Genomic DNA, 14,751 nt, shown 5'->3' with positions numbered 1-14,751 from the left:
TACCTCTCCTTCTCCTTTAGAAGAAAAGTAATTTAGTTCTTCAACATCCACCAGCTTGATTAAATTACAGGGCAAAGGTGCTCCAACATGACCTGCAAATCACAGAGAGATGATAGTTTTTAAGTTGCAAGGTACCATAAAGGTCATCTAGGCCAACAACCTGCCCAGTGCAGGATCTAATCCCTCGACATAGATTTATGAAAGTGACAGTGCAGTTCACAGTGCTCTCTGGTGAAGGAGACTGCTCTGCAATCGAGTCACTGGCTTCTTGCCAAGGAGACATTCGTCTTTAAAAAAAAAAAGTTAAAAAAAAGTAAAACGACTACAGCAGATTATTATCATAAAAGTATCTGAACATTGCTGAAGATGCAGTTTTATTGCTAGTCTAGTGAAAAATAATAATTGTAATTAGGAGTGAGGGGAAAGAGCACATATAACCCAGAGCTCATCTCTTTCTAAGGACAATCCAAAGGAGGAAACAAAACCCAAACAGGGCCACAGATTATCGTAAGTCACAGAAGCTGGGATCTAAAGAAATGATATACGAATACTGGTAAGTAGCATTTGTTTAGGCTGAGCACAGCTGTTGTTTCAGTGAGAAAAGGGACAAACCACTAATTGGTTTTTAAAGCTGCTTGCCTTTTTGGCAGTGAAAAACGCTGAGCCCAAAGCTGCAAAGTATATCACGATTACACGTCATTCTCCTGCACGCACATACATAGCATCTTAGGATTCTGACCTAATTGTTTTCAAGCTTAAATAAGCTAATTAAACTTGCATTCTAAAACAGAATTTCTTGAGGGACTGCCTTATTCCTCATATACCTAGTAGGTCACTGCATTCTACAGGAGTTTATCCTCAAAATCTCTGAAATATCAGAAGCCACAGTATTTCAAAGCAGAGTTTTCAGTGTGGCTGCTCCTGTTTTGTGGAACACTTATCTCTCTTGGGCTATGAAAGGTGCCCACTATCTGTAGTTTCTGGTGGGGAAATGGTAGACATATTTGTTTCAACAAGCTTTTCCAGCTGGATGAAAAGGTCCCTGTCTTTGATGTTCATTTTGTACTGTTTTCACAGCTAACTTTATTTGGTTTATGTACTGTTTTTACAATTCTTCTTAGCTTGTTTTTATTATTTATCTGTGAATTATTTCATGATGCATAAAAAGGCAATTGATTAATTGATGATTCAGTACCCTGCCTGGTTTATTACCTGATGTCCAGTCCCCTGGAGTAGTGAAGGTACAGCCAGCTGTGCATTCTGTTTGACCATAGCCTTCATATACCTGTCAAAGGTATGTAAGAAAATAAGAACAACTTTACTGGGTCAGACCAAAGGTCCATCTAGTCAAATCAGATGCCTGTTGGAAGCCTTCAAGCAGGACAAGCGGACAGCCGAATTCTCCCACTTGCGATCCTCAGCAACTGGTATTCAGAGGCAGAACAGGTATTCAGAGGCCTGCATCATTTAAATAAGATGATGCTAATTTCACCATTTTATTTGAAGGCCAAAAATAAATAAATGAGCAATAAATACTTTTCTCTCCAGTGTTGGGACTCAGGAAGAACACAATCTAAATTACAATTGTGTACAATAATAGCTTCTGATGGCTGAATTTAGAGATGGAGAAAGACATTAAAGATGGAGGAGAAATCTCTCCTTTGTAGGAACTCTGGGAGCAGCTGAAGAGGATGCACTTTGGAACTTGTACTGCAAGCTAGGAAAGCTACTAGTAGCTGGCTGAGAATGGCATGAGCCAATTATTGGTCAAGTTTAGTGCTACAGGCCTCTGCCCACCCCTGAAAAGGCCTGTTGGTGGTTGCTGCTAAAGAAAAAGGAAAGACACTGCAAGCTGGGTTTGTCTTACTCAGCATCCCTGCCACCTTGAACACCCATTTAAGAAGGGTGGGTGCATCCAACTTGTTTCTTAAAATAGGAGGTCTTCAATGGTATCTAGGAAACACAGGGGCATCCAAGAAGGAGGATTCCCCTTAGACAGAACTGGAAGGCAGACAAATCTGGCCCCAATCTGTCTATAGTACTTCCCCCACCTGATCTGAGCTGTAAATTTAAATCTAGACACAAGTTCTGATCAGATCTTTACCATTAGCTTATTACTTTTGCAAGGGACTTGCTATACGTAAACATGGCTCTTTATATGGTCCTAATACTTAACTCTCCCTATTTCTATTATGGATGTGTTTAGTTCCCACAGTGTTATTAGCTAATACCACAGCTCATTTTTAACAATCTAGCTTTTCCCTAATGGTAGCAGAACTTCTAGCTAGGAAATAAAAAGTGCAACAGGATAAATGTACAGGTGCAACATACCTGACATCCCAGGGCTGCTCGAAGGAAGCCCAGAACAGTGGGAGAAGCAGGAGCGGCTCCTGTCACAATCATCCTAACACAGCCACCCAGGCTTGCCTGTTGAGCAAAGAGAACTTTGAAAAAACAGCATGTAGCATAAAGAAGTTATTGTACATATTTGCACAGTATACTTTGGGCTTTCAGGGACAACAAAGATCAGCCTACCCGTTAGATCTAGTTGAATAGTTTATGCCTATATTTCCAAACCTCTTTCCTCTCCCACATTTATGAAGATCACACTGCATGCTGGAAGTTCACTCCCCTTTCCGGGGGGGGGGGGGGAGAGAGTGTTGCAGGAGTGCATCCAGGACCTCCCAGTAACCCAGCTGTGGGTGGAGGGATGCCGCCCAAGTCATAACCTAAGGAAGTTAGATTGGCTTCAACCAGAGCCAGGGCCTTTTCAACTCTGGCTCCGGCCTGGTGGAACGCTCTGCCTCATGAGACCAGGGCCCTGCAGGATCTGATTTCCTTCCGCAGGGCCTGTAAGACAGAGTTGCTCCGCCTGGTCTTTGGCTTGGAGCCAATTTGATTCCCTCCCTCCCCTTTTTTCCTTTCTTTTCCTTCTCCTCCTGCGATGAGGCTACATTTTAATATTTTAATGTTCCATTATTTTAATGTTGTATTTTATTTTTGTTTTTAAGTTGTAATCATTCATCTTGTTTTTATTATTGCTTGTAAGCCGCTCTGAGCCTGGCCTTGGCTGGGGAGGGCGGGGTATAAATAAAAAAAATATTATTATTACTATTATAGGGACTCCCAGCTGCATCACGCCCCCCGGCTGGCCAATCAGGTTGGCCGGGGGTATGGCCACTAGCCATTTAAGTTGGCGGCGAGCCTTTAGGGCTTGAGTGGTGGTTAGGCATTTGGTAAGCCTTGTTTATGGGAGGGGAGGTTGTTGCCTCTGCCTGCCCCTCCATGTTAAGGGTATCCTGTTAAAGGGACCTGGGCGTGTGGATCCTGTCCAAAGCCATGTCTCGACCCCATCGGGGACCCTGGGGGTGCTCTTAATCGATGTATATCATAGGGCTGCCCCTACCAGTGGTTTACCCTTATGAGACTCCCTGCAGATGTGCAGGAGTCAGGATATAGTCCGGTTTCACCCAATGCCTAAGCCAAGCTGCTCACCTCTGTAACCAATAAAGTTGTGGCCTGTTTTATCCCATTAACCTAAACATTTGTGTCTGTGTGTTTATTATCTAATGGAACTGCGGGGCCCAGGGCCTCACCACGCAAACAGCTACATTCCTGACCTTGCCACACATAACACACACACACACACACACACACACACACCTCAGCCTAGGTGAATGATGTTCTGGGAGAAATGGGGTGGGGAGGGAGCGTAGTTCTGAATGCATAATATTGGCTGTAGAGTATTCTGTTTTCATGTCAAATAAAACTGGATTGTCTGTATCCAGTGATGGTTTTGCACTAGCAGAAAGTGTATCCTCAGGCAAACCATGACATCCAGTTTTCATGGATTCCTTCCCTACCCACTGCAGTCCCTACAAAGCTGTTCCAAATAGCATGGGATAAGGTACAGAGGAGCAGCAGGTAGGAACAATGGGTGAAAATTGGATGCCCTGCCATACACAATCATAAGCATTTTCTACTACTGCAAAGCCACAACTGGCTACAACCTTGTATTTTAGTGTCTCGCTTTTAATTTTTTATCATTACCATTTTTCTGGAGGAACACACAATTGGTTGAAGCAAGTACTGTTGAGTAAAACTCTAACTAATGTATTTGAGACCTTCTGATAGACTCTGATAGACTCTGAATAGACTCTTGCTTCTTACTGGTCCAAGCTTTCCTTTTGTGTTTCTAGTAATGGCTTCATTTCTTGCCTCATGCCCTGCTCCCAGATGTGCTCTGGGGGTTTGAAAGTAACCCCAGAACAGCACAAAGGGGAGCTGGAATGAGATAGTTATACAGTGGTGCCCCGCAAGACGAACGCCTCGCAAGACGGAAAACCCGCTATACGAAAGGGTTTTCTGTTTTGGAGGCGCTTCGCAAAACGAATTTCTTTATGGGCTTGCTTCGCAAGACGAAAATGTCTTGAGAGTTCCTGCGGTTTCCCCCCTTCCCCCCCTTTTCCTAAGCCGCTAAGCCGCTTAACAGCTGATCGCTAAAAGCTGCTAAACCGCTAATAGCGCTAATCCGCTAAGCTGTCAATGGGCTTGCTTCGCAAGACGAAAAAACCGCTATACGAAGAGCCTTACGGAATGGATTAATTTCGTCTTGCGAGGCACCACTGTATCAGGTAAGCAGAAATATTTGCACTGATGAACAATCTCCTTAAAGCTACATTAAATTTCACTTTTGGTCTGCGAATTTTCACAGTAAGAGGATTGGGATTCTATAAGAAGAATGGCGCCTATTTGGGGTCTCTTTGTTTACTCCAGCAGTCCTGAATTAGTCACTTTGATAGCAACATTTCCTGTGATTTTCACAGTTTAGGTACTTGTGAACTTGCATAAAACTAAACAGCCGATAGAGAGTGAAAGATTAGTTGACTCTTAAACAAGTTGCTTCTGTCTGTTGCAAAGACAGGGAAGTGTGGTGGCTCATGCCTGAAAATAAAGTCAGGGAGCATCCAGATTCTCCAGTTTAGATTAAAAGCCAGACTGAAAGAGACTTCCTGGTTTACTCCTCCTTTGAAGGACAGTAAAACTGTTGCTAGGGGACAAACACCCATTCAGTGACTGGGACCCACTCAGCCCAAGGTTTGTCTCCATTCATTTGAATAACAATGCCATTCATAGGCCTCACCAATAAAAATTGCTGCTGGGGCCAAAACCCAATCCTTTACAGGGCAAGAAGGCTCCCTGGGAAAGGTTGCCTCCCCCCCCCCATTAGTAATTTTTCTAGTTTCATGTACAATTTCATTTTCGTAAAGGGTTCCTTGCACAAGTGCCCATTTTTCCCAGATCCTTACCTGTATTTTATTAAAGAATAGTCTATCCCACAGGCTGTCATTTCTGATTATTCCACTTTGAACTTCTGCCTTTTTACGCTTGGCAGCAAATTCCAGAAGCCAGCGTTTCAGTGGGGTGTCTGCTTGACTGAAGATCTAAGAGAATGCAGAATGGCAGGGCGTGGGGAGAAAAGATTGCACAGCTTAAAAGGGAAGCGGGACCAAATTTATCACTGGCATAAGCAGACAGGGCTCCGCAGATGCCAGCGGTATAATTAATTGTTTGAATTAATCATAACTATACCACTGCTAAAAGTTAACAATAAAACTCTTCTGCTGCAATTCACTCTGAATTATGCTTTCTGTTCTCTTCTAAGGGAAAACAAAATCACTGAAAAGTATGTATAGAGATTAAGGTATCCCAAGGGCTTCCCATTGTGTAATTAGCTTGGCACAGCTATATAGAATTATTGGGGATATTGTAACAACAGAATAGAAACATCTGGCTGCTGCAGAGCAGTTCCCAGTCTGTTAATGAGCTAATTGTGGCTGGCTGTTATTTTTATTAATGTTTTATGAAGTGGCAATTATGGCAAATCTCCATGTCAAACCAACCTAAGATTCATCAGAAATCATTTTATAAACAGCCCCACATGCAAAAATGTTAGGGAGTGGAAGTCAGACTTCTTTCACGTTGCCCTTACAACTTCAAGTATGTTGATTCACAAGCTCCTTTTCCTGCTTGCAAATTCATTCTCAGGTATACAATGCTGGTAACACAGCAAAGATGTGAAAAAGCAAAGAAATGTACAGGCTTCGGCAGCCCACGGGACACAGTCCTTGCTGAGGGCCACATTCCAGGATTGGGTGGGGCCACAGGTGGAAGTGGGCAGAGCAATAAACATAAATGTTATCATTGGCTGGTTTCTACACATACACACCTTTCTCTATTGTCTATCCAGATAGATGAGATTTCGCCAAAAGTCAGCCCCACCACCACCACCCCGAAGTATTTTACTGGCAAATGTTGCAATATGATGTACACATGCTTGCCTTCCATATCAGATTTCATTAAAGAAAAAGAAAGAACGTTGAATCAACTTCCAAAAAAACATATAAATTGTATCTAGAAGTCTGTTTTGTATCTAGGGGGGTGGATACAGAAAACTTAGACAAGAACTGGGTACCAATAATGAACGTGTATCACATTCATAGTATCCGGATATGACGGGTAAATCAAGCATAGTGCAGTCATAACATCATTAGAAAAAAGAAAGTAGGTCAATTCTTAACAGACACTCTTGAAGCATCTCTGGAAAATTTGCTGTTGTGTATCTTTTACAGCTTAGCAGCACCCCATGCATGCAAAGCACCAATCAGTCCATGGTGACAGCTGGGAACGTATAAATGACATCACCTTGCCCTAGTACACATTCCCTGCCTACAAACAAGGCACAATCAGAGTGCTGGAAAGTAGCTCCCTGTCAGTGGCTCCCTGTCAGAAACTTCCCATGGCTCAGTAGTGAGGAGGCTTGCATTTAGAAACTTCAGGCTGCTCAGGAGAAAGGTTTTTAAGTATGACTGGGATGCTAATTCCCCACTCACAAACAGCCCTAATAACATTGCACATGACACCTTAACACTTGCTTTTTGCAAGTAGGTGGAAAGGGAGCTTCTCTGATAAAGCAGACTGGTTGCTGTATCGTTTGTATGAATATTTTTATAATGTAATTTTGTGCTTTGCTTTTCTTGGAATCACTTTAAGACTCCTTTCCATTGTGTGAACCCATACATTAATTTAGTAAGCAAAACAGCTTTGATTAACAGACCATGCCTTCACAAGTCAAAGCTCACCTTCTGGGCATCCTGCTAGCAATAATAATCTTCAGGCATAGAAAAGCATAGGTGGTAGAACTAGAGGCACAAGTTTCTTCTGTTCAGTATCCTATCTGCTAAGCTACAACATCAGACAGAAGGGAGACTCATACTGTGGATGTGCAAGTTATACTGTCTACATGTAATAAACAGTAATGCACATAACTTGGGAGTTCATTTCACTTTTCAAAAGTGATAACTCTGGGTAAGTTTGTGTCTGCTGGTTTACGGCAAAGTGGAAAACAAAGCAGCCAAAGAATTCAAGATGCAAAAAAGAAGTATTCAGTAGATCCACTTCATTGGGTAACAAGACTGTAGACCATCACTGATTGTTTTAATCCCTAAAACATACGTTAGGCTTACCTTGTCATACATCCTGTTCAGCAGTCTTGGCACAACAGGAAATATGGTGGGACGCAGTGCTTTCATATCATCAGACAGTAGGCGAATGTCCCCTTGGAAGAACCCAATTCGCCCGCCATGGCAATACACTACGGACTGTGATGGGAAAGGCAGAACAAAATAAATTTTAGTTTAATCATATACATAATGACTATTCTTCCTGCTCATTTAAAGAATGCTTTCTTAAACATTATTTGGGTGTTTATGAATAGCGCTCCTTGATCTGGGTCATTTAGTATGGGTCATTTGGTCATAATGTTAAGATCTCTGCTGTGTGATTGGAATCGGGTTTGGATTGGCAAGCCCCAACATCGGAGGAGGAAACTGAAAGGAGACCTGAATGGTGAGATCAGGCATTGCTAGGCAGGGAATCTGGAGCCTAGGGTGCAGTATTGTTGCCTAGAAGCAGCTGCCACCTTCGCAGAAGGGAGCAGACCCACCCACCCTGAAGGAGCACGTGGCTGCAATTCTGACATTCCTACAAAGTGAGTGACTCTTGTGAGTGAGCATGACATGTCTTTAAAAGGTTAGTGGGTGGGGCATGAAACCTATCGGGACATCTTTGTTGCTTCCATCCAGTTCTGAAAGTATTCCCTGATTCCTGAACTCCTGAACTCTTTGTCTTCTGCTGACCTTGTACCATTACTTGCCTGAATAAACATCTCTTCTTACTCACACATTAGGGTTTCTGTGTGTTGGGTGGGAGCCAGGACACCTTCATGCAAAGGGTCTTGTACTTTCCCCAGTATATGTTAGCATAGACAATGTAATATGTGAACCAGATGATTTATGAACTGGCAGCAGCTACTGTCATTATGCTGCTTGTGAAAACTGCCTCTCCGGTTGTTAATTTCTGTAGGGGAGTACTCAATGCTGCCTGTCCATTGACAGAAGGAATATCTCAGCAAAACGGGATAGGGAGGCATTTTTCTCCTCCCCACCCCTAAATCTGTTATCAAGAGTTGTGCAATTTCTAGCCTCTCTCAGAAAATAGTATGTTGTTATTATTTAACCTCTGGGCCTTTCCATTCTTTTGCATCGTAACTAGATTAATCTCAAATTTATATAAAAGTTTCTTTAAAAGAGACATTTGTTTATATTTGTTTCCTTGCTAAAAGAAAACTACACGATGCTGTGATTCAGGCTCTGTTGGGAACAGTTTTCTTCAGACCCAGCTTTAAGTTAGTGGAATAAAAGAATGCTCATTCAGTCATGTATAAGCCCACTAGAAATTTCAACACTAGTTTTGGAGCAGTCAGAATCCCGTTATGCTGCAGCAGACAGGCTCTGCAGCAGCTGGAAGTTGGGAGACATAGTCTGGGGTGGGGAGGTGCCAAAGAACTGGGGCTTGAAAATTCCCCCTGTCAAATAGCCCATGGCATTTCTGGAGTGTAAGTGTTTTTACTTTTACAGTAGACAGGCTGTAGTTGCAAACCACATTGCAGCCACTGAATCCACGGTAAAACCCAAACCATGGCTAAACCATGGATGTGCACAGGCAGCATTAAGCCTCAGGCCAGGCATAGGCAAACTCAGCCCTCCAGATGTTTTGGGACTATAACTCCCATCATCCCTGACCATTGGTCCTTTTAGCTAGGGATGATGGGAGTTGTAGTCCCAAAACATCTGGAGAGCCGAGTTTGCCTATGCCTGCCCCAGGCTCTTCCGTCTCCTCCCCTTTCTTACTTCCATGCAGCCATGAGAAGGAGTTCAAAAGCCTTCACTTTTGGTTAAGTGCTGTTTCCCATGTTGCCTAAACCTAGAGCTGTTCTTAATGTTAACTATGGTTAGTTTAAACAATACAGCTTCAGAAACTATGCTTTGAACTGGGCTTGTGGAAATGGACCATGTTGAAATCACTCCTTTTCTCAGCTATACAGAGGAGGAGGAGTGTGTAAGCCTGACACTGCAGCTCTGTGCAGCTTATGCGCGTCATGCTAAACTACAGTTTAGTGTGGCATACAAATGTGACCATTAGCAGACTCATTGATCAAGGGGAATTAGTGGACTTCCACTGACACTAAGACCTTACCTGTACCATTCTCTCAAACATGTGTGCTAAAGGCAAATAGGAAATGTGTGCATCCTCAAATGTAGGAGACCACTGACTCTGGAAAAAAAACAAAAACAAGGAGCCCCGCAAGGCCCGGGTCAGTCTAGACAGGTTTCTTACCTGGATCACTCTTTCAAACATGTGAGCCAAAGGCAGGAAGGAGATGAGCACATCGTCCTGTCTCGGAAAGATCACTTTCTGCAGATGAAGGGCATGGGAGACAGAAAGGAAAGAAACACTGACAGGAAGACACAACAAGAAAGTCATAAAACAATAAAAAAGAAAAATGGCACCAAGAGGAGCAAAAGGGGTAAAGATTATTAAGCGAGAAAAAAGAGAACAGTGTTTGAAGTAATGCGTTAGGCCACAACACCAATGGAACTATGTTAGCAGGAGTGGTGAAGAACACAGGGACGTATGCAGAGAGCGCTCTCCGCTGTGCAGGGCACGTGCGGAGAGCTGGTGGCGAGCATGCCCTTTGACCAATGCGCTTGGGCTTCATGTCCTCTGTCCTTGACACTTCTATTGCCCTGTAATAGTCCAAGGCAAGGCATAGCTCTTTTCTCCTAAGAGGTTTCCTGCAAAGGTGTCTGGCTGCTAAACAACAAAGCCGAGTGCCAACATTCACCTGAATTGGGAGCATGGGAAGCCACAGTCTATCACTCTGCACTGACTGGATGCAGATTTCCAGACTGTCAGGCAGGAGTCCTCCACAGCCCTGCGGGCAGATGCTGGGAACTGAACCGAAGACCTTTTGTGTGCAAAGTGTGTCCTGCACCACTCGGCTACAGCAGATCTTTTTTGCACACCTTGTATACCAAATGATTTAAACTTTATTTCCAAATACCCATTTGAGCATTGGTACAGCTCAAGACCAGAAGATTGGATCATAAGGTTGACAGGATCCTCACCCCTCCCTGGCAGGATTCTTTTGCTACTAATAAGCTACCTGGTAAGCAGGACTGTGGCTCGGTGCTGGAACCTATGTGCTTTCCTTGCAAAAAGTTCCAGGTCCAATCCCTGGTATTTCCAGGTAGGGCTGGAAAAGATTCCTGTTTGAAATTCTGGAGAGCTGCTGCCAGTCAGTGTTAGATACTGAGACAGACAGACCAATGGTCGGACTCAGTTTATAAGACAGCTTCCTATGTTCTTCAATAGAAATGTAGCAGGTGACACTTTGCGGGGATACAAAGGCAATTTGATAACCAAAATTTAATAGATTAGATTTTTCCTACCAGGCAGCTTGGCATAGAAATCCTACTAGGGAGAGAAAAAGAAGGCAACCTTATGAACTAATCTTGCAGACTTAAAGTATTAGACGCCTGCTATGGCTTAAATCGGCACTTGGATATCAACTTTAAATGATAATGTAACATTAGTTAATACCCAGCAGATTTTTGCTACCATGATCACAAAGTTTTCTCACTGGAAGAGGCCATCTTTTTATCTTCCTCTCTTTCGTTCAATTTTTTTTTAAAGGAAAGTGAGTTTGATCCACATTATCCATAAGGACACTTGAAGGGTAATTAACGTGGAATTAAACTGCTACAGAATTGTAAGCCCAGCCCGTAACACTAAACATGCTCACGAATGGCAAAAAGAATTAAACTACCAACCTTGAACCTACTATTTATTTATTTAGGCTATGGAAATCATGGCAAACTAACTGAAACGACAGTGATCATAAATCACACATCTAAAATGTGGAGTGGTGTTTCTAATCCTGTTTAGTGATTCTAAGAACAGGACTATATAAAGTAACTTTCTTCTGGATGCATTCATCCAGGAACAGAGAGACCGATGGCACATGTTCCTCAATTGTACTAAACTTTCATGAACAGTCCAACACATTCTTGCTAAGGCTGGACAAATCCTTTGATGTAACAATGCTTTGATGTAGGATAATTTGATCCTATTTTTACAACCCATCATTGATTCTAGGTTCTCATTTAACCTCCAAAGACATTACATTATTTCAGATTCAAACTAAGAAGAGCAATGCACAGAAGGAATCACCTGTGGTTACATTTTACAATTACATTTCCTTCTCATATTACGGTGATAACTCCTCACAGTCTTACAGGAGATTATATCCATGTAAGCCCCTATGAATTATGACTTACATAAATACAGAAGCTGACAGCGTGGCAGGCCTCTGCCACTCAGCTGAAGTTTCTCTGACTGAGTCGCTGCTGCATACCAGGATGGAGAGGGGAAAGAGCAAGATGCCACTAAGGTTAGCACAGTGCCAACGTGCCTGCGGAACTAATACAGTGCTCCTGCTGGTGCATTTGCACTGTACTGGCTTGCCACTGTCCCTCATCATCATGGTTTGCAGTAGTGATTCAGCTGGAGGGAGGTCAGATGAGTGGCACGGCCCCACCATGCTTCCTGCTACTGCATTAATTGTAGGACCCATGCTTTAAGAAAGCAAAAGTCAACCAGTTAGAAGAGTTGGTAAATACAATGGGAAGACTATCAGTGCACCTAATAAGGCACTGCACGAGACAGGTTTTTCAGCAATGCAGATGAAGCTTTACTGTAGGAAAACACATTTATGGTATATACTCCAATCTGGAGTACAGAGAGAGAGAGACAGACAGAGAATGATGGAAAATGACATTCCTATTGGCAATTCTTCCAGAGCACAAAGAGAAGCGTTCAGAGTTCTGTGACCCATTTTAGGCAACTGCTATCTCATTTTGAAGCTGAGGACACACTGCTCCAGCCCTGATTTGCTTCCCTCTTTCCAAAATATTTCTAACTTTATCCTCAAGTTGGGATGTTATCCTCATACAAAAGAGGATAAAGACTTAAACAAAATTCTGAAACCTTTTCTAGGAGGAAAAAGACTCACTGACCGTTGTAGGCTAGTATCTTAACTGATACTTGAATTATTTTGATGGATCTGGAGATTTCAGCATCCTGCAAAAAAACACACTCAACCCAGCTCTGTTTGAAAGAGTATCACCAGATGCACCAAGGCAAGGAGGACCTCTCAAAAAGGCAGTTTCACATCCGGTAGCTGTTTCCACATCAAAGTAACCAATTCACCGCATGTTACACATTCTGCTGATATTTTTTTTGCAACATAAATAAATCAGATAGAATATTCACCTCTGTTACTTTCAAAAAACCTGAAAAATCAGCAACCACATTCCCATGAGTCAGCATAGCACCTTTAGGGTTACCTGGAGAATGGAAGAAGAAAAATACATCAAAGGAACACTTAAGAGTTTCCAAAGTTGAATTAAAGGGATTTCCCGTTTCTTTTTCTGGACCAAAGCATAATAATAACCTGCAGCATGCCAGATGTTTCTGGACTTTCGCCTTCCATCAGCCCCAGCCAGCAGGACCGATGGTCAGGGATGATGGGAGGAGTTCAGCAAAACCTGAAGCACCACAGATTCTCCACCACTGATAAAGCAGAACAACCTCAGTGACCCAAACTGAGCTCTGTGCATACATTTGAAATCCCAGCACAGCTGTAGTTAAATCAGGATTCCCTTCCGTTATGCCTATCATGCAGATGAAATTAGACTTCTGTGAACACTATTGTCATAAACAAGTCTATCATGGAAAGACTGAAGGGAAGATTATAGTTGGTATATAGCAGAGACAACCAGCACCACTGGACTCTCTCAGGAAACTGCCTCTGGATTATCTAGTATACAGTGAGCCATAAAAGGATGCACATTCTCAGCTGATTTGTTGAGCACTTTAACAATTTAAGATGCTTTAATTGCACTAGTTTTAAAGAAAGCACACTCATGGAAGGGAGGTGTAAAAAGCCCCGCGTGTAACCACAAAACGAACCTCAAGGGACCACTAGCAATGGACCTTTTCCATTCCCTGAGGAATACTTTTCTATCTGGTGTTGAAAGAGGGCACAATAAGCTTTTCCTCCAAGGGGCCTCATTTAAAATGAACATGCTTGCTCCTGGACTACCTTGAAAAGCAAGCAGCTTTTAAATGCTTTCAAAGGTTTGTGTGTTATAGCTTTATATATCTCAAACCATGACTTCAGTATTGCTTAAGATGCCCACCGGGATTTCTCCAAAGCAATCCATTTGGTTTTTGTGTGAGGAATATGGGAGGCAGCATCATCTTGCCCCTTGCCTCAGACAGCAGTATGTTTTTGGCCAGAATTTTGTCCATAAGTGACATCTAAATTAGCAGCAATGGATCTATCATCAATTGTGTTAATACAATAACCGTGTTAACTAAAACTGTGTAGCTTGGCCCAACACCTGTAGGGCAAGTCAGAAGTGTATGTGCATATATGGGAAGAATGTACCCCAAGGTAAAGAATAGGGTTTGGTTCTGAGTCTCTGATTTGGACTGTGTCTCACACCCTAGATAGTCCCCAACTGATGTTTAGACTAGCAATGGTAATTATTTTTTTAAAAAAAAACATTTAGGGCTATTTTGTATGGCGTACTTCCATTCACAGAAGGCTCTTTGATCCACTCAAGGCTTCAATGAACAGGAGCGATGTTCACAAATTTCCCTTTTCTCCTACAGCCATTGCACCCTTCCTCCTGCTGTCTTGGAGGGTCCCAAGCATATTTAGGCTGCAGTTTCTAGAGTTGCCACCTCAACATGGCAGGAAGCAGGAAAAGAAGTCATGTTGAAGGCAAAAATGGTTTCCTGTCAGGAGAAGGAACCTAGCCCTCCCGCTGCCACAGGCTTGTCCACTCATTCATTCTCTCTCCTCTCACACAGCCACAACTAGATCAGCAGATTCCACTTCCACTTTAGATTAAATGTGGTTTAGCATTTAATACTGAACCCTAAAACTGTGCTCTGTCTTCACCATGGCCGGTAAAAAACAAATCAGCTTCATAAACTATTCATTATGTTTGTTTATTTTTCTACATTTACAGCTCACCTTTCTTTCATCATGGAACCCAAGCCAGTGTACATGTGGTTCTGTACATGTGGTTCACCCAGTCAGGAACTGACCAGAGCTGGACTTGCTTAGCTTCAGCAAGGTGGTTGCATGTTTTGCCCTCAGACCAGGAAGCTAAACTATGCCCTGAAGCTGGGTCACTTTTACTAACTACATTTAAGATTAAACACAGAATGTCTGTGTTTGGACAATCTGGAAAGCTGTGCTTAATTGCTATGGTG

The 14,751-nt window shown here is 42.7% G+C and overlaps 2 protein-coding genes across 17 annotated transcripts in view; both read right to left on the bottom strand.

Moving 5' to 3' along the window:
- Positions 1-14,751, bottom strand: part of MEIKIN (meiotic kinetochore factor) — a 130,598-nt gene that overhangs the window by 41,149 nt on the left and 74,698 nt on the right. The window lies entirely within an intron of this gene.
- Positions 1-14,751, bottom strand: part of ACSL6 (acyl-CoA synthetase long chain family member 6) — a 78,680-nt gene that overhangs the window by 9,130 nt on the left and 54,799 nt on the right. For 7 of the 16 annotated variants that reach the window (XM_083728425.1, XM_083728426.1, XM_083728414.1 and 4 more), the window contains 7 exons: positions 12,736-12,809; positions 9,739-9,816; positions 7,527-7,661; positions 5,310-5,444; positions 2,332-2,427; positions 1,213-1,285; positions 4-92 (listed from right to left, as the gene is read on the bottom strand). In XM_083728425.1, the coding sequence (XP_083584551.1) occupies positions 4-92; positions 1,213-1,285; positions 2,332-2,427; positions 5,310-5,444; positions 7,527-7,661; positions 9,739-9,816; positions 12,736-12,809 (680 nt within the window). Of the gene's footprint in view, positions 1-3; positions 93-1,212; positions 1,286-2,331; positions 2,428-5,309; positions 5,445-7,526; positions 7,662-9,597; positions 9,817-12,735; positions 12,810-14,751 lie in introns of all 16 variants that reach the window. The other 9 variants (XM_083728411.1, XM_083728412.1, XM_083728418.1 and 6 more) reach the window with 2 other exon arrangements.

The sequence above is a fragment of the Podarcis gaigeae genome, assembly GCF_964106915.1.
Source record: "Podarcis gaigeae genome assembly, chromosome: 2".
In the NCBI taxonomy this organism is placed as follows: Eukaryota; Metazoa; Chordata; class Lepidosauria; order Squamata; family Lacertidae; genus Podarcis; species Podarcis gaigeae.
This window is presented reverse-complemented; position numbering and strand designations above follow the sequence as displayed.